Below are 20,087 nucleotides of genomic sequence, written 5' to 3' on the forward strand. Positions count from 1 at the left end.
AATATTTGAACTACAGGTTAGGGACAATGTCATTACAATAGACCGCATTGTCTATTAATTACGTCAAATGAAAAATTTTCCCATAATAGATACCAGAATCTGATGGATTTCTCATAAGTCTTCTGGCTCTTTTTATCCCCCTGTAGAAACTGTATTACAACTCCTTCCAGAAAAAAAGCATCTCTCCGAGATGCCGAGGGGAGAGACTTGGCAGCACACAGCTCTGCAGAGAGCAGCAGGTCGGGGCAGCTCCGCAGCCCTCAAGAGAGACTCTACCTCTCTTCAAAAGATGGGGAGGACTGGGTGGTAAAAAGGTGGGACAGAGTTGCACATCACCTGACATGAAACATCTGAACGAGTTAACTCTAGTAGAGGTAGGATTCTGAATACTGATTACAAAAAAATATGTATTTTTTAAGTTGCAGTAAAAGCAGGAGAGTTAAGAAGGAGACAGCTGACAATTGTTTCAGGTTCTTCTCACACACCATTTCTTTAGTGGGGTACTAATTTCTGTTAACTTTCTGGAGATGGATACTTCAAACTTTTGTAGAGATTAGTTATTGTAAAATTATTTTCCATGGCTTTCCAACGTTTTTTCTTTGCTGTTACTTTGGAAACTTAGTCCTTTTTCTTGGTATTTCAGACAGCCCCTAAGACATTTTTGCACAAAATAGTGACAGACTTATCAGTTCCTATGAAGCACTTCATGCTTCAGAGTACGCTGGATGAACTGAAGCGGAATCCTATAAAAACTACAGCTATTTCCATACCGTGTGTGCTTGTCCAAGTAATAATTATTTGCACAGTCCAAACCATGTCTCAGGGGATGAACTGCTCTATAAAACACAGGCGATAAATAGGTCTCCCCTGCTCCTCACACGTGCCCGCCTCTCATGCCTGGGGCAAAATAATGAATCCAATTCTTCCCAACAACTCTGTCTTGCTTACTGCAACTTTGGATGGCACGGACGTACCCAGCTAATCTTAAACTAGCTGACTTGAACACTGATAGCTGCAAAACTGTGGTCTCCCATAGCTGTGGTCCCAAAGGAAAGGTTACCTACCAAAATGCTCATTTTGCTCCTGGGCAGATTTCCAGCTTACAGTCTGCTCCGTGTTATTGTTGCCACACTGCTAGCAGCACCCCACAATACACCTTGTTCCAAATGAGGCGACTCTAGCAACTCCACACACTTAATCCCATTAATCTTTCTTTATGAGTGATGCCCTAAGACTCCAAACAATTTCTGTAGCTCTTATCTGTCCTTTCTCCAGTTTGACAGTAAATGTGCACAACTTAGGTACCTGAATCTCAATACATTATTCCCTGTTTATTTATAAAAACAAACCAACCAAACAAAAACCCCAACTACTAGTAAATAATACCAATAGAATAGATTACAAGAGGAATAAGTGGCTCAGGGGAAAACACTGCTTCTAGTAGGTATGGAACAAAAGGAGAAATTGAACAGGAAATGTATCCAAAATAATCTCACAATAAAAGGAGAAAACAGCCATAAACATATATAAAGATATAATCTCCTTTATGTTTTCATCTGACAGAGGACTGGTATAAAGGTGTCTGAGACACTAATAATAAAGTGACAGGTTACCTTCAGTGCTAATGTGGTACGGAGTAACATACAAGAGAGAAATAATATCAAGTATACATGCATAGTGGTTGGTACTAATTAATAGCATCCAGGATGAGACCCTGGGTTTTCTGTAGCTGGTTCGTTGAAGACATCAGTCCTATGGTCACTGGTGGCCAAGGAGGCAAAGAGAGGATGACTGTGGTACAACAGAATATTGGGAAAGTAGTTAAAATAACACAGAAAGGTCATTCAGCAGTGTGAGGTATGGAGGTGGATGTTTCAATGCTACGTGTGACTCTCATTAAGCTCTTGCAAAAAGGGAATAAGAGTATCAGGAGAGGAAGGGGATTATTAGAACCATAGAGCAGCGTTTACATGATGAAAAAACTGAATGGATGACAAGGACTCGCATTTCCAAAAGAGAGTCATTGATGAGAGATCTGTAAAACATGAATGATATGAAGAAAGTGAATAAGACACAATTATTCATTGCTTCTCACATTACAAGAAGCAGGGTATGCCCAATGAAATTGTGAGAGACCTGGTTTAAAACAAACAAACAAACAGATGGAAGGGCTTTAATCGTTACATGCATAATTATTTTGTAAAACTCATTGCCACTGGATGTGATGAAGGCCAAAAGTATAAATGGATTTGTGAAAGATATGACAAATTGATAGAGGATAAATCCATATGCAACTGTTAAACCTGATGGTCCAAAGACACCCTTCAGCTCAAAAAGTCATGAAAACACTTTCCTTTGGGAACTCAGAGTGTAAAACAGAGAAAAAAACAATTCTATATATGCCTGTTCTGATACAGATACCCATAACTGGCATATGTCATATCCTTCCCTCAGTATCCATTACCAAGCAGATACTGAGCTGGACAGAGGTTGTTATCCGACCCAATACTGCAATTCTTCATGCACTAGACATACAAACAATTATGGTCAGATTCAAACAGGTTTTCAGGTGTTACATCATTAGGCACTGAAACAACAAAATCTCTGCGCTCCAAACCCCACTGCTTGGTATACAGGCAAGTATAAGTTTCACTTTTCTATTTGGGGTTGTCAGGAGGTAAATGGTATCTCTTGATAGATTTCTTAATTATCAGTGGGTTTTTTAAATGTGCATGTGTATGTGTGTGTGTTGGGGGCAGGGAAAGGAATCACCCCATTCTGTCAAGAACTGACCGAAAGTCCCTTCTTTAAAATGCATCAGCAGAAGGGGAGGCACAGCACTTCCCTTTCATGTAGTACCTATTTAGAGATCAGTGGTTAGAAGAGTCATCATATACTTGGGTTATCGCAGCTTTAATTCACTTTCTGCCTGAGGAGAACTGTAAATTTCACCTCTTTCTATTTATAACCAGGCTATACATATGTCTGGATAATGGCTTTCACTATTTGTCATGCTAAAAATCTTGTACAACATAGGAAAAAAATCAAGACTGATAGACGAGAAGGGAAAGGGTCAGATGGCCTGACACAGTAACCTATTAGTAGTTATGATCCTCACTTGGATGAGGGATCCAAGCCCCAAAGATTACTTAAGCATTTTACATTTAAATAATATATTGGATTTAAAGGAAAACACCAAAACTTAGAACTGATGATGGAAGAGCAACTAAATCTATGTTTCCTCCTTGCAATAACCTAACCACCAGTCTAGGGTTTCATGCTTATCCTATGTCTCTTACTAGAAACAATTCAAAGAAATAGAACAAATGGTATTAGTAGCATACAGTGGACGAGTACTTGTAAACACAGTGTCAGAATCACGCAACAGACACTGCAGAGGCGCAACAGCTCAAAATTTAATACAGCTGGTCTAGCAGAGACCTCAAGATGAAGTAAAAGTCATCTGTTTGTCTCAAGGCACAATGAATACATCTACACCACTTCAGAGGTCTGTTTAACTTTCTTCAAAACTTCCAGAGGCAGCAATTTTATACACCTTCCAGAGTTTAAATACCCTTTTCATGAGAAAGTTTTTCCTAATATTTGGCTCAAATCACCACTGCTACTATTTAAATCCCTTATTTCTCAGGCAGCTGATGAGGGCAGGACAAGCAAATGTTTTAGCGGCAATTGTCACATATTTCAACCGTCTTCTCTAAGCAGCCTAGATCTTTTGCTTTTTGTAATGAGGTATGTTTTTAATCTTCTGTCATCTTTGCAGATTTTCCTTAAATCAGCACTAGAAACAGTAGTTAGCTGTAGCCTTTTGGCACTGGGTAGATTAAAAGGATACTATTATTTATACAACCCAAGTACAGAATTTTTCTTATTTTACCTCTTCATGTTTTTACTTATTCACGTTCAGCCCGTGACCCACTGTAATCTTTAGTTCCTTTTATGTATAACTATGGCCTGGTGAATTGTTCCCCATTTTGTATTTGTATAGCAGTTTATTCCCAATATAGCACCACGCGTTTGCCCTAAGTAAACTGCATTCTGTTTTTTCCTGATTACTTCTTCAATTTGCTAATATCTTTTTGAATCCTTGTCTAGTCCCCCTTGTGCTTTCTGGCTCCCTCAGAGACCATTGTACATTTGATAATTACACATTCCAGTTCATCTTCTTAATCAGCAATGACAATATTCAGTGACTCCAGATTTACAGCACATCCTTTCCGGACTCTACTTGGAAATAGGAATATGACCAAAAGGAAGGTGCCTTTTAGGCTCCAGATTAATCAGAAAAGACCTACCAAAGTGAAACACTTTGAAGGACAGGTATGTGTCAGTTCTTGCAGCCTCCTGTATCGCAGCAATCTACAATCTCAGTTTTGTTGCTGCCCTCCCTGCTCCTTGATACGCACGCAACAGTTGCCAGGACCCTCTTTCAGCTCTCACTAGCCAAAAGATGTTGGCCGTCTACTTCAGCTACGTGTTTGACAATGAGAATAGTCCTTTAATTGCACCTGTGGAAAAATCACCATTCATTTGGAAGGATGCCAGCCTCAGACATGTCTTGGATATTCGAGCTAGACTGACAGACTGCTCTTTATTTGCCAGTAAGGTAGGGGAATGCTGTTACATGTGCTTTGTACTGTCTGCTGCATACTAAATCATTCCTGGGTGGTATTCATGATCTATAAAGCAGTAAGTAGCTTGGTCACAGCTATCTCTGGCACCATCTGTTTGACCACTTGCAAAACTAACAGGCTGCACAGAAGCTGAAAAAGAGACATGACTAGCCTGAGTTTGGGAAAACCTGTATCTAGATCCAGAATTTAACCAGCTACTCAAAATTTCATCACAGTGTGTCAGGCATATTGCAGTTACCCTCTGAACCCTCACAGGCTGGTTTTCCCTTGCCTCTGGCAGACATGGCTGTCTGCTTTTTCCATAGCCAAAATGTTTGCAGATAGTCTCATTAACACAAAACTTTCCAGCAAAGAACAGAAAATGAAGCTACCGAGCCTACCCAGCTGATTTTCTCCTCTGGCAAATGAGGAACAGTGTTTTTGGCCAAGGAATCCTACTTCTGATATATGATTACCTATTTACCTGCTTTATTCTTCTGCATTTAGTTATTTGCAATAACTGTGCATTTTCGTTCAAACTGTTAACAAAACTATAGATATAGATGAAGAAATTACTCCAGGTATAGAACACTAAGACTGATGATTCCCAATTATTATGTTTGGATAAGAACCTACAAATTCATTTAACATATGCTATACTCATAATTAATCTCATAAAAGCATTTACAAGGCATCTTTGATGTGGTCATTTTTCATAGAAATCATCAAGATTTGTATTATATTCTAAAAAAGAAAGTTTAATGAATAAGTTGTGTATCTTTCTCAAGCTTGATAGCACCTAACAGCCATAATTACAAAGAAGCCCACTTACAATTTTAAGTACTGGATTTAATTAAATTCTTTCCATTATTAGCAACTTCCCCAATAGTCCAAGATTTATTAAAAGTTAATGTGAATGTTTCAGAAAGCTTCCTAACCAATAAAGAATTCTTTGGAACAAATTAATAATTTCTACAATTATACCACAAGTATTGAATATAAAAGCCTTGTATAAAAACAATACCAATGAAAGAACAGGAAAAAAATTGTTAATAATTAGAATATCATTTGCAGTCAATAAAAATATAGATTACTTTCACCTATGTTGTTATACTGTTCCTTATTTCAATTTATCATACATTTTTGTACATTCTTTTCATCTTCAAAATTAATAAGAAACTAAACTAAACTTAAGACCAGGCTGGAGATGTGTTGACAGACTATTGCTTGCATGAGAGAGATTCCAGCCTTTCTCCTGCATTTCTCCATAGGATGCCTGGGTTATTTTTTCCTGTAGGTTAATTGGAAACCTTTAGTTGATGATCAAAATCCCAAGTATGTGCCTGAATCAGTTCTGAAATAGTAATTTTGTAATTGCAGGGACTTATAAAGTGGGCAGCTGTCTCCTATGTTCTTATTGACCAAACAGAACTTCAACTGATGGTAAAACCATTGGTGTTAAATAGCATCTGATGTGAAACTGAGAACATTATAAAGAAACTCAATTTGAATGGTTGGAAATAAAAATCTGCATAAAATCAGCTATCCTGGACTTCTATTGCTTCTCCAGATTAGTTCAGAAAATACATGTTGCACCTCCCCATGATCCCCAATCACATCCTTAATGTGCAGAGGAAACGTGCCAAATTCCTCCTCGCTCAGGTGCTCTAGAAGGGTACATACAGCTGCCTTAGGCATAACGCATAAGGGCTCCCTCAGACTTCTGAGGAATAAATACCTCTTGTAAAATCCCTTATAATATTTTCTCATGATTCTTTCATGTGGTTGTAAACACTGCTACTATGAAAAAATGGGGAGGGGGAAGGAAGGAGAGGAACCAATCAATATTTATCATTAGTGTTGAGCAAGAATTTCTTAGTTATATTATCATAAGATGACGTCTGCGAAGTTTTAGTGGGCAGAAATGCTTCAGGGAACATGAGTTAATAGCATCAGTTATAGTTGTGAAGGCAAGAGCAATCCCGAAAATTGCTTCAGTAAATTAGAATGAGTAACAGATCCCCTCAAGTGCATTGCTGTTCATTAATAATAATGCCCATAGAGCAGACAATTTCTGTTTAAAGGATGAGCCTTTGTAACTTGGTCAGTAAGATTAGGTTTAAAGTGATCTCCTGAAGACAAAGGGAGCGCAAGCTTCTTTCTCATGCATTGTCTGAAAAGGATTTGCCAGCTTTCTCACTACTACTCTCACGAGACTATCCAACTGCTATCATCCCCGGTTTTATCTCAGCCTCAGCCTAGGAACAAAAATATGAATTGCATTCTATAAACTGCAGAAACAACTATAACGTGTCTTCCATGAATCACCATTTCTGCAGAAAACTCTCCCAAGCAAGCACCTTGTCCCGGCTGCAAATGACCCTTGACAAATCCCCGCGGCTGCATTTGCGGTCTCTGCTGCCGAGACCGTTCCCTGCAGGAGCCGCTCAGGCCGAGAGGATGCAGCAAGCTTGGCGAGTCGCGCTGTGGAGTGTCTTGCCTCCAAGGGACGGGGTCAGCAGGTTGTGTCCTCTGCACGCTGAGGGACTGACTCCTGAAGCAACTTTTAGCAAGCAGTTGCAGAATGTCAAAAGTGAGTCTTCAGAGAGCACAAACATTAACTTCAAAGAGCTTAGCAGCAAAAATACTCTCTAAGTCCCTCTTCAGGTTCAATTTGCAGAGACAACTGTATTAAGAAATGGATGCTTAGCTGATCAGTATAGTTTTTCGAACAGCTTTCGGCTGTTATAGATCAGCAGTAGTTTCTACAAGTATGTGGGTTTTCTTCTAGAAGAATTCTTGGCAATATCTGGGAATATCTCAGAGCACTCAGGGTTTAAAACACAGTATTTTAAACAGGTAACAAAACTTTCTAAGTTCCTTGATGCATCCTCCAGGCAATTCCTTTTCAAAATAATTGTACATATTTTAAACATCCTGAAATAAATGCAACTGATACACAAGTTTGAAACTGCATACATAATTATGACGAAAATGAAATTGTTTGCAACCTACCTTGGAACTGCGTAAATTTAATGGTTCCCATCCTCTCTCCATTTCTGAAAACAACTTGACCCTAAATAAAATAAATAAATACCTTAAAAATTGTATAAATCTCTCATAATATAGTTTCATTAGCACTGCAATTACTTTCCATTCACTATTAAAATTACCCATGCAAAGTTTAAACTTTGAAGAGAGCAGATTCAACCAAGCTTAAAATAACTCAGTAACATCTCCTTAAAGCTTTCTTCCACAGATTTCAAATGGCCTTAGAAATTTGACCAGTGATGTCACCCACTTTTCATGGATGGAAATGGAGGTACTGTAAAGGCAGTAACTTACCGAATCTCAGATGATGCAAACAATTGTTTTTCACTGTGTGACTCTTTTTATCAAGGATATCTGAGAGCTACCAAAGATCACACAAGAAAATGGTTCTCCATTTCATTCATCATATGGTTGTCCAAATGGCTCTATTATTTACTTCTATCGATGATTATGGATATCTGTAGCTTTTGTGCTACATCAACATGCATGTCCTAGGATTCTTTTTAAATGTAATACCTTTAAGTCAGTACTACCCTTTGCTGCGGTACAGGTTTGTTACTCTTCAAAATAATGGTCACGTAATACTGAAACCTCCTCACACATCCCTAGCAAATTACTCCAATATTTCATCCCATCTTTCTGACTTAAATTAAGAAAAGTTCTTGTTAAATTTCTTCCTTACTTCAGCTATTTCATGATTGAGTATGAAAGAAGAGGTTTTCATTCATTTATGCTAAGAAGTATTTTTACTATTTTGAACCTGCAGCGGAGTGCTGAGAGCTGTCAGTAGAGATTGCTGTTTTACTGCATCCCCAGTTTGAGTTATTATTATCCTCTCCATTAATCTTTGTTTTAGCGGACATCAGGATAAGAGAAACCAAACAATAAGCATGTAAGGCTACAATACATTTCTCTGTGCAAGCCAGCCCCTTTTTGGATAACCCCTTCTGGTCACTAAGGGTTGGCACTGAAGGCAACCACCTGAATTGGCACCCCGCAGGGAACCACACAACGGATGTGTAGTACAGCACGCTCACCCCACAGCTCCTCCAAGCCACAAGACACCATTTCCCTTTGATAAATAGAGGATGACACCCTTCAACAAGTGTGAGCTACCTCGTGCTAAGCCTTAAAAGCCAAAAGCCCCAGCCTGTGACGCAGCGAGAGCAAGAGAAACGAACACTGGTAAGGGGAGAGATTCCTGTGACAGCTGCAGAAGGGCGCAGGTGCTGCTCCCACTGAAATCCAGGTGAGCTAAGTCTCACCCAGTGGTTGCTAACACAACGCCAGGAGAGAATGTAAAACATTAGCAGGCAGATTTATGGGTGCACCTTAGCAGCCTTCATCCAGATCTCCTTTTGTTTGGAGAAGTAGTATTTATTATCTCTTCATTTGTTTGAAGATAATGATAATGCACTTGGCTATTTGGTTTAAGTAAAAAATAGTAGACAATATTAAAGAAGGGAGCTGTAAAGATGCTATGCAAGTGTCACTTGGAACACATATATATCTATAGTCAATCCAGTCTTAACCTTGCTGAATTCTTGGTTCTGTGACCTCTGTCAGACATTTCTATAGTTAAACGTGTCACTGCATGGAAAAATTATTTTTTCATTTGATTTTACATGTACTGCCTTTTATTTTAACTCTGTCTCCTCTTATTCTTTTATTACAAGATAATAGGACTGTAAGTTGTAGTCTACTAGAGTGATATTTATAGATAAACATACAGCAAGTATCACTGCTATCATCTATGCTGTCATCTATGATTCTCATATATTATTGATAGTATAATATACCAGATCATGAAATTTTCTAGATACCAAGTACAACTGGTTTGCAATATTATCATTGCTTCTTGTAAAATCACCCACATTTTTATCATTCGGTAGGACAGACATATACCATATGCATCTACTGACTAGAGATAAATACATACATCCTCACTGACATGTTCTGGAACTATCAACAAAAGATAAATCAGGTTTGAATGTTCTGAATAAATGTAAAAATTTGGATTAAAAAAATTATAAACAGAGTTACAGATTTAGAAGTATTTGTTTTTAATAATTTCCCTTTGTTAAGATTTGTGGCTTATCCTGATCTAAGTAGTAGATAAAGATATGGATGATGGTGATGAAAGTTATGGAACAACTAATGTGAAAATGTCCTTGTTATCTGCAAAATTATTCAATCACAGTGTTTTACTTTCATTAAAGCTTACTGGAAAATTCTAAAAAGTCAATGGGTTATTAAAAGGAATAAAAATTTCTTAATACTATTTTATGAGTTCTGACACTGCCCTGGGTATTGCTCACAAACTACAGCGTCTGTACATTACACGCACAGATATTAACAGGAAAAAAAAATTGAGACATTTAAATTGGCTATTTATTCCATGTGTAATCCAATGAATAAAAGTGTTTTCAAAGGTAAAATTAACAAAAAAACGTATCAGCAAGAAGCCTCAAAGCAGAAATCTCTAGTGCAATCCATGACGGTGACAGCACATATTTATTACTCGAGCATCAAAACTGCCACCACAGCTGCAGTTACCGCTTGGTTCTTTGCTCCTCAGGAACATGCTGCTTCATGATAACATGTGACAAGTCGCTACAGCGTCCCAAGTACCTTAAACCCCTCAAGATTCTAAAATTCCTGTGTGCTGGGTGAGGAAACACTCCTAGATTTTTACTGGGGCTTTAAGTGGCCCCAGCAGACACGGACATAGTGTTCCAGCTGCAGTATTTGGTTCTGCCAGCACCGCGGAAAGGAGCGCTCCTCATGAACACTGAGAAATTGTATTAATAGCGATACCTTAATTTCTGTTTTACAAATATTCACTTAAAACAGGAATAAGAAGGAAATTAATGCAAGTCACTGATTATACTTTCACCACTATTTTATAAAAAATAAATTTTTATGAAAATAAAATTTTATGAAAAAGAAGACAATTACATTTGGGGTAAAAAAAGTGATATAAATACATAGTAAAATATTGTAGTATTTAATTTTATAAACTTACAGCAATGCTAGTAAGAAATAAGCCAACCAGTGTTTCAGAAACCTGTTTTGTAGAAATGATGTGCTGATTTATGGCATGAGAAGCGAGTTATAATCTGACAATGTTCTATGGCTCACATTAAGTCATTTCTTTGCCACCAAGATAACATACCATAAGATTTAGCTAGGGAGTTATCTTTAGACTTGAGATTCATAAATTACTAACAGTGTTTTTTTCTTTATTTAAAGTAGTGGATGTTTGAATAATAGATATTCCGACTACACACATTAAGCTCTGACTTTACGAAAGCAAATCTTAGTACTACTTCATCCTTTATTTTTACCTCACCACACACTCCAGCACACGTGCTGGTACAGACTGCAGATTACAGTGTGATCCACCATAAAATCTAGATCTTGTGAAATCCATGTGAATATAACAACAGACAAAATCCTCTTTTAGCTTCCACTTCGGTGACATTGCATAGGCATATTTAGATACTTATTAGCAAAAGGATCAGTGAACACACATATAAGAAGCACTGTTTTAAAGAAAAATAATAGAAGAAATGTCAATACTGTCAATACTTCAGAACACGATTCTCAGATTCAAGCAATATTTCCTAGTCAAATAATTATTTTACTTCAAGAGATGCAAAATATGATCTCCTTTAAATCAACCACACAAATTAATTACTTAGATCAAACCACATATTTTACTATACATTAGCTTAGTTAATCAGCAAAACTTTCCTCTTCATTACACAAAGATCATCCCAGTGGAGACCAATAGAAACCACATTGGTATCTTAGTGTCTGTTTTATTTTTTCCTATCTACCATCAACAGGTTTTTTTTTTTTTAATTCTTTCTATTAATTTTCTTCACCAGTTGCAAAAATTATGCTCGACTAAATACCAATTCTATAACTGATTTGCTCAACTTTGAGCTGTGGACAGGCACCTTCACATCAGCTACTATCCTTATAAAGTTGATGGGGAGGAAAGAGAAAGTGGCTTGGAGTCCAACAGACGGGGATGTGAACAGAGGGTGGAAGAGAAGCTGAATGAGCTCAGCCTGGCAAAGTGTGGTACCCCTAGATTTTGCTGCTGGTACGTATGTACAGCCACTGCTGCACACAGCATCCCAATAACCTATATTTGGGATCCATTGCAGCTGTGTTAATCATAATGCAGTCTTGCGTGAGTGTACTTTACCCAGTTTTCCTGAATGTACAACCATCCCATCAGGGGAAACAATACTAGTTACACATCGCAAGTTAGTTGGCTTGGAGAATAGAAATATAGAAGCTTATGTTGTGGGGTTTTTTTAGGTTTTCGTTTGGTTTGTGGTTTTTTTCAGATACATCTCTGGGTCCAGCTGCTTTTCCTGTAATTGTTTGGCTTTTTTTTCTTTTTTTCTTTTCCAAAAGCTACAATGATGAAATGATTTACAAATGAAGAAAACCAGAACTGGACCAAACATTTCAATGGTGTCAGTCTCACAACTGACACATAGAAGGACATCATGTCCCTGCTTCTTCTCTATACTGTCGTCTTCTGTGAGCTCTGTTTTACAAGCCTAACATTGATTTTTGTCCTATTCACATGTACTTTGTTATACAGCATAACTGCGCTTCATCTCATTACCAAAAAGACAGTCTCTACGCTCCCTGGATGTACAAACTTCACCTTTTTTCTTGAGTTGATGTTCCCTAAGCCGTTAGGCCTTTATTTGTGGTCAGAATAGCAAGTTCACAACAATCACCCATTCGCACTCACAAAATATTAGCCAACATTAGCTTTATTTTAAACACATGGGACTTCCCCTGTCCTTACAGCAGTTAGTCATTTGTCTACACTTGGAAGCAGCTGTTTATTATACGTTATTTTTTTCCTGGTGGATACAAAGTAGTTATCTCTGCTATATTATGAACATGTCATTAAGCTCTTTTTGAGCCGTGGAGCACTAGTATTTATTAGAATTTTCTTTGCATTATCGCTGACAGTATTATTATTCAGCTCTGGATATAGGCCCGTGCCAAAGTTAGAATTCTTTCATTCCTCATACACTGAAATCCACAGCCAACACACTTTTTCATTCATGTCTTTAGCTTTCTTCATCAGTCAATAAAACCAGAGTTCAGAAGACTCTTTGCTCTCTCAGTTGGGGCCAGCTCTGCACTTTGACCATCCTTTCATTTACTGTGTATCTGCTTCTGCAAAGTGTCTAAAAATAGTAAACACAGAAATAAATAAATAGCATTTATTTCCGTGATTTCCAGTACTATACCTACAAAAAAGGTCTGCTTTAGACCATGCTTGCTTCCAACAGTCTTCCCCCACATGGCACCAAACAATTTTTTATTGATCTAAATTTGTATTATATACTCAGTTTATACTTGGTATCTGATTGTTGATTTAAAATGCAATAAGTAAGTATTCAAGTTAAATTAATAACACAAATATGCCTTCATGAGAGGAGTGATCATGAGTATGTCGACACACACATTGCAGCTGGGTGCAAGACAGTTAAACGCCACAGGACTCGTGTCCCCCGAGCATTTTCCAATGGCTCAATACATTTCAGGCTCTGCCTCAGTTTCACTTCACTGTCCAGGACTCTGGGCCGCTCCGCCCTGCAGGCAAGTCATCTCCCCGTATAACAGTGTTTATCCCCAGTGGCTTTCCCTGAAATGCCTGAGCATACGCAGTCAAACCAGTTCCAAAAGTGACCCTCAGCATTTTTTCCAAAAATAAGTTAACTCAGTCACTTTTGGAGCTCTTGAGTTAGATATTTAAAATAAATTAAGGTATTTAAATAAATGCATGCAGTAGGATAACAAAAGCAATTGAAGTTATATTTTTAATTTAAACCACAGTGCATTATTGTCAAAGAATAATGAGTATACAATTAAAACTGTCCCTTTAAGTTCTGTGACACCTGCTGAAATCAAGCTGTACTTCTGATCCTGTAGTGTCCTTGTTGGACAAAGTCCAATAAAAGTAGGAGCCAAGGAGGGTGAAGCACCACAGGACAGCAAACCGAAGAGCTTGCTAACACCCAAAGGGCAGGCATTGCCCTCCCATGTTGCTCCTAGCTGCACAGTCCTACACCTACCTGGTGGCACCTCGGCATTCATCAGGCCCCTACATGAGCTGTAGTGGCCCGTTAAACCAGCAATGATTATTCGGTGATTATTTTTTGTTTTATTTTCTATTGTTTTGGCAAGAGGGGAAGATGTTGTTTCTGAATTGCTTTCTAGTGCCAGAACCAGAGCCAGCACAAAAGGAGCCCTGGAAGGACGCAGCTGCTAGCAGAAAGAGCTAGGAGGGAGGGAGCGAGACACCCGCTGTTAGTCCCAGCTCCTTTCGGAAGCCTTTCTGTGTTATCATGCAATCCACACAGTCTGCTACTCACGTGTTACACACACTCGATTTACTCATACAGGACTCCTTAGCTACAGACATGCCTTCCCTGCCACGCGCAAAACAGCAAAGCCGGCATTCTGTGGGTCTTGGCTCTGCGGTTTCTAGGTGGTGAAGAGCTACACGCTGTGATTCGTAACCTCTTCCACCCTCCAAACATCATGTCTAAGACAGCAGTGTTTATAGCGAAAGGGACTATCGTTTAGGCTATCAAATGATATAGTTGAGACTAACCCAATAAGCTTTTAGCTCTGCAAGTCTAACCTTGCTTCTGCAACAAAACAGCAAACTTCCAGCTGAGGGCAGCTTGTGCACAACTCTTCTGGTTTCAACCTAGTTACCTCACTCAATTAGCCAGAGACAAAGAGCTAAGCGCAGGAGATGTAAGCACAGTGAAGAGAGGATACCAGGGAGACAGCAATAAAGTTGTCAGCCCCTGTGGGATAAAGAGGTAATTGTCACCTTTGGAACAGTGAGAGGAGAGCAGAAGGCAGAGGGTGACGAAAACTAAAATGCTCCATAAAATCAACAATGTTCCTGAATCCATGATTTTATATCCTTAGACCGCTGTGGATGAAATGTTTCTAGAACATTTGATCAAAGCAGACACAGTGACTACTGCTTTTCAAGCCTTGAGACTATTTTCAGAAAAAGTGTTTCTGTCAAAATTTTCAAGACTGAAGATTTAAATTTGAAATATTTTATGATCCAAAGGGATCTCTTTTCCCTGCCTGTTTTCTCTCTTATGAAATTTTCTGAAAGATTTGGGTAACTGAACACTGGTGTCTGGAGAGGAGCAGCAGCAGCAGAGCAGCTCAAAGAGCAGGTGTGAAGCACAGCTAAAAATCTGGTCTTGGCTAACATTTTCTAAATGAAGCAATACCACCATTCTGATCTAAACAGATACTTGTGTTCTAGCTATGACAGAGCAGGCATAAAACAGCAGGAAAAATTGAACATGCCTACTTCTAAGCATTAAATATCTGTCTGCACCACAGGAATAATGTTTGAAAAATACACTTGCAAATGGGTAAGTTTCCCAAAGACAAACACATGGGTTTTGGAGAAAGGAAGTGAGGAAGAAGGAAGACAAATTGATGGAACAGAAGCACCCAGAAAAAAAATTTCTCGTAATCATGACAGTGATGGAAAAGAAGAATGAAGAACCGGCGTTCATCAAATCCTGTAATATTGGAACTAGGAGGCAGCCACCAAAACTATTAGGACATCAGTCTAAAACAGAAAAATCAATGATGGTTTTCATGGTGTTCCTTTGCACAGCAGGTGGTGAACTTCTGAAATTTGCATTGAGTGGGGATTGCTTATTTAGTTCTTTTGTTTAGAAACAGAGCACTGGGAGTTGAACCCGTCTACTGACTTCATGGCACACTTCTTATATTCTTATGTAGCTTCTCCTGTGAACTCTTGGTAAACAGAAATATAAACGGAAAATCAGTTTTATCTCAGAGTTCAGGAAACATTGATGATTTTTTAAATAGGTTACAAAACTGCTTCAACCTGAGCAAAGTATGGGATAAGCAGATGTACAGGTTCACATCAGAACCCATTTGGAAATAAAGAACACAAAAGAGAGACATATAACAGACACTTTGTTTTTCTTCTTCTTTTTTTGTTTTTCTTCTTCTTTTTTTCTTTTTTTTCCCAGTGCAAAAACTGTTCTGGACAAAATTATCCAGCAATTTTAATAAAAAAAGATGGGCTCAGTGCTGATGCAAGTAGTCTATGGCATTGGCCAGTTGTGCTCTTTGCTTTGGCCCACATCTCCCTTAAGGGCCTACAGAATAAGTAATAAAGTTTCTAGAAACTAAAAAAAAATAATAATTTCCCTGGTTCCTTTAGTATGAACCATCCTGAATTACATGCATTTCCCAAAAATAAGTTTCCTCCAAAAAATGGCTACACTGTGCATCTCCTAATGTGATAGGAATGACAGAGTTGTATTCCACAGCTGGGCTCGAAGAAATGGCAAGTGAAGACCAGCACCTGAAGTTTCAAATTTTGGGAAAGGTGATCTAATATAACAACATCTTTATGTGCCTACCTTTCACATATATCCTGAATCTGGGATTATGTGAAAATACAAAGTATTGTAAGCCTTATCACCATGCTGCCACTTAACTCCCTTCTAAATAAAGAGTTCCAGTCCATTCAGTCTCTTCTTCATAGGAAAGGGGATTTTTTTTTTTTTTTTTTTTTTTGCCTATCTCCACTCTCTAAGCCCCTTTTTCAATTTTCTTATTTATTTCCTGAGGAAGGCTATCCATAACTGAAACACAGAAGCTCTTGCTGTGTAGAAGGATGACTCTATTTCTAACTAATATTTTGCTATCTGAACCTGATCATAAACTTAATCTTTTTTTCAAGGAAGTGCAGGAATCAGATGGGGAATGGACAGAATTTCTTTGGATGAAATTTCTTCCCTCCATCACACCAGCATCCTCTGTCATCAGTTGTCTTTGCACAAAAGTGTGCTGTTGCCAGCACAATGACATGAGATAAGCCCAGACTAAGCTGCTCCATTAGATTAGCATTTAGATGCATATACACAATTTTACACAGCTATGCTAAAATGAGACAGCACAATCATATCGTTCTTTTTCAGCAGAGCAAGCAAAAGTATGATTTATGAACATCTGAGCACTCTGTTTTATGCACGGAAGCAACTCTAAGGGAATAATGTTCCTGACAAGGCACTAGCAATTCATAACCAGGTGAAGGTGGAGAAAAAGGATACTAGCCAGGAAATCACGCATCAAACAGTATTGCACTTGCTGGCCATCGCAGGTGAAGAGAGAAGAAATCTTTATGCTTTGTCACTCATTAATGCGCTTTTACACATTCAGCTAGGCTCATGGTTAGCACGAGGCAAAGCAGTTAGATGCTCTTTTTCACCATTCTTTCTTGCCATATCATTTTTATCCCATGATAGAGTTTTTCTGCTATGTGAGCCATCGCTTCCAGTGCCCATGTAAGCTCTTTGTTGGCTGCCTAAAATACGGTAATCATTAGTGGTCTTAGGTTTAAAAGCATGACAGGAAAGAAATTAAAATGAAACATAGATACTTGAAAAACTTTTTGCAAGTTTTCTGAATACTTTGGAAACAAAATGACAGGCACTGGAATTGTTCGCAACAAAAGCTTTCAAGTCTGGTGATATATGTAACCAAGTGCTGACTACTAATATTTAGCCACTTTCCCAATGTATGGTTGGCCTCTGAAGCATGAGCAAAATAATTCCTTTACTCTTGACTCAGTCTCTTTCAGATGTGTGTAAAAACATTGATGTAAACAACCTGTCTTTCAGCATGGCAAGGGAAGAGGAAACAGTCTGAAGCGCTGGGACTAGGAACTCAAGCCCTTTTCAGTGTGTATTAAAAAATAAATATGAACTGCTGAGGTGATGCTCAGAATTGTTCTTTTGAGGTTGAGTCCCTGATTTCAGTTTCTAGTTCTGTGTGTCTGTCGAAACAGCATAACAGCACATTATATTCCACCACCACGTTTTTTGTGTTGGTTTTTTCTTTCACTGCCTTTGTAAAAATGAATCAGAAGAGATGGCATAAAGCCTTTTAAGGACACCGCATTAACCAGCAGCGCTATCTCTTCAACAGTGCAATTTCAGATGATGTTCTGAAGTAATTTCTTCCATTTTCTTTAAACTACATTAATCCCAGCAGAGAGCACAACCACACGGGCTGTATTTCATTTGTTCTGATGATGACCCCAAAGTCTGCAAGAGCCACTACCTCCTCTCCGTGCCCTTCTTCCTGCCCAGGCTCTGTCGCACCGGCTGGACGCAGGAGATATTACTTTGTTTACTATGTTCTTTCTAATGAGCAGGCAGCCTGTGTTATTAGTAAGGTCTTTGCACCCAAAGCAGCGAACACTGGCATTATGCACGTGCGAGTGTTGAGGACAGTATCTTCAGATTATTATCCTTCTAACTGAGCAACTTAAATTCAAAACTGCCTTAATTAGAAAGGACAATTAAAAAAGGCACAAAGACCAGGCAGCTTTACAAATCTCTTTTTAAGTATAAATACCTGTCAGTCTTGGATGATTCTTGCTACTAGCTAGAGAAAAGGCTATGATAGGAGACTCATTCCCAGCGTTATATGGCTACTCTAAATCTGAAAACTCCGCTGCATGCAGAAGTGTGAGGTGATGCCAATCAGGAAAAACTGTTTGGAATCAGCTAAAAGGCTGGGTTTTTTAGTGAATGGCCATCCATGCCTAGAACACAAACACTGATTTTCCCTCTTTACTCAGTACAAGCTCTTACAGAGGAACTGAAACCCTTTTTATTCGATAGTCAGGAAATGTTTCTAGTGACTAGAGGATTTTAAACCTTTCTTTGGCAAATCAATTAAGGTAGCTCAAGGCACACAGGAACTGTCCAGGACATTAACTTTCTAATATATATTTCCCAGTGACAGTCACTGAAATGGGAAGGTTTTCGATTTCATAGTGGAACAATAATAATCTTCATTCATCTAAATTTACAGCAAGCTTCTAATAGCCTTTTATTTTAGCCCAGTTGACTTGACTTGGCAACTGTCAGAATTACTATGACATTTAAGATGGCTATTTCTGTAAAGCTAAAAAGCCTATTTCTAATCCTAGGACTCTCAGAATTACTTTTCTTTAAAACTTCAGATTTTGTCTATATTGCTTTCCATATCACAAAGCACTCTTGAAGACAGCTATGTTTGATGATAATGAAGTAGATGTTTCATCCTCTTCCACTTCTTTAGCGCTGCATCCCTCCAGGTGATGCTTTCATCAGCATCAAATTCTGATCGAAAGCTGCAGAGAAGAGCACTAGCGTTGCTGGGCATGGAGATTTGAACAGGCTTGGCAGTGGCAGGAAGGAGGTCTAACCAACATATTCTTCATAAAATCAAATTCAGCCCTTTTCATTGTCCACTTTAATCTTTCAGGCTGTTCTAACCTGTGCCAACAGCCTACAGAGAATCAGTGAGATATAATTGGCATAGTTTTGAAATTTTAAAGATTCTCTATTTATATCCTTGTAGCAGTTTTACTGAGGAAAGACAGCAGTCTCCATGTTCTTCAGAATACAGTCACATCCAAAGATGTTGGAAGAGGCTCAGTTCGGTTTCTGAGTTGTGAGTGATCAGCGTCATACACCATTAGATCCTACACAGCATATCAGCTTTCCAGCTGGCATATATCAGAGCTCTCAAAGGTGTAGATCTCTTCAGACTCCATAAAGTAATGCTTACAGCAATGGTGTTACTTTGGGATCACTTTTGCTACATTTTCAGAATGCTAAAGATAAGGCTTACTGATATTTAAACACCTTCCCACTGTGATTGATGCTTTTAAAAACATTTGTGAAATACTTTGTTGTTTCAAATACATTCTCTGCCTAAAATTAATTTAAAATCAATGTCATACTAAAAATTTGAGACATATCTAGAATGTGCACTCACTTAACAGAGAAACAGTGTATTTTTTAAAGAAAGATATCATTTGTAAACTCTTCAAGATTCCCTACGGACATGATGATGGAGAAGAAAACAAGGCAACAGATAATATTTCACTGTCACCCCTTAAGTCACACTAGCTAATTTGCAGAAATGAGAAGAAACGCAAGTTATTAGTAAAGTGAGTCCTTTTTGCTTTTCTTCTAACTCAAGGCAGTGTGCAAAGTCCAATTAATGACATGAAATAGCTAAAGGCTAGACATCTCTCTCTCTTTTTTCCCCTCAACATTCTCATATCCAATATGGTATCTACACCATGTTGTGCAAACTAATTCAGATGCACCCAGGCGAGTGAATTGGTAAATCTACCCAGGAAAACATGATCGGTTTGAGTCTGGAAGGGAATTACTACCACATCAATGCATTTGCAAGGGGCTGTATTCATATCCAAGCCCTTTCTTGGAGTTATAAAACTCAGCATGGGAAGTTTTTAACTTCCATCAT

General features: G+C 38.4%; 1 protein-coding gene across 1 annotated transcript in view; it reads right to left on the reverse strand.

Moving 5' to 3' along the window:
* GABBR2 (gamma-aminobutyric acid type B receptor subunit 2) overlaps positions 1–20,087 on the reverse strand; it is a 489,338-nt gene that overhangs the window by 195,996 nt on the left and 273,255 nt on the right. The window contains exon 8 of the mRNA XM_075744642.1: positions 7,647–7,707. Within this exon, the coding sequence (XP_075600757.1) occupies positions 7,647–7,707 (61 nt within the window). The remainder of the gene's footprint in view (positions 1–7,646; positions 7,708–20,087) is intronic.

The sequence above is a fragment of the Balearica regulorum genome, chromosome 2 (genome assembly GCF_011004875.1).
Source record: "Balearica regulorum gibbericeps isolate bBalReg1 chromosome 2, bBalReg1.pri, whole genome shotgun sequence".
NCBI lineage: Eukaryota > Metazoa > Chordata > Aves > Gruiformes > Gruidae > Balearica > Balearica regulorum.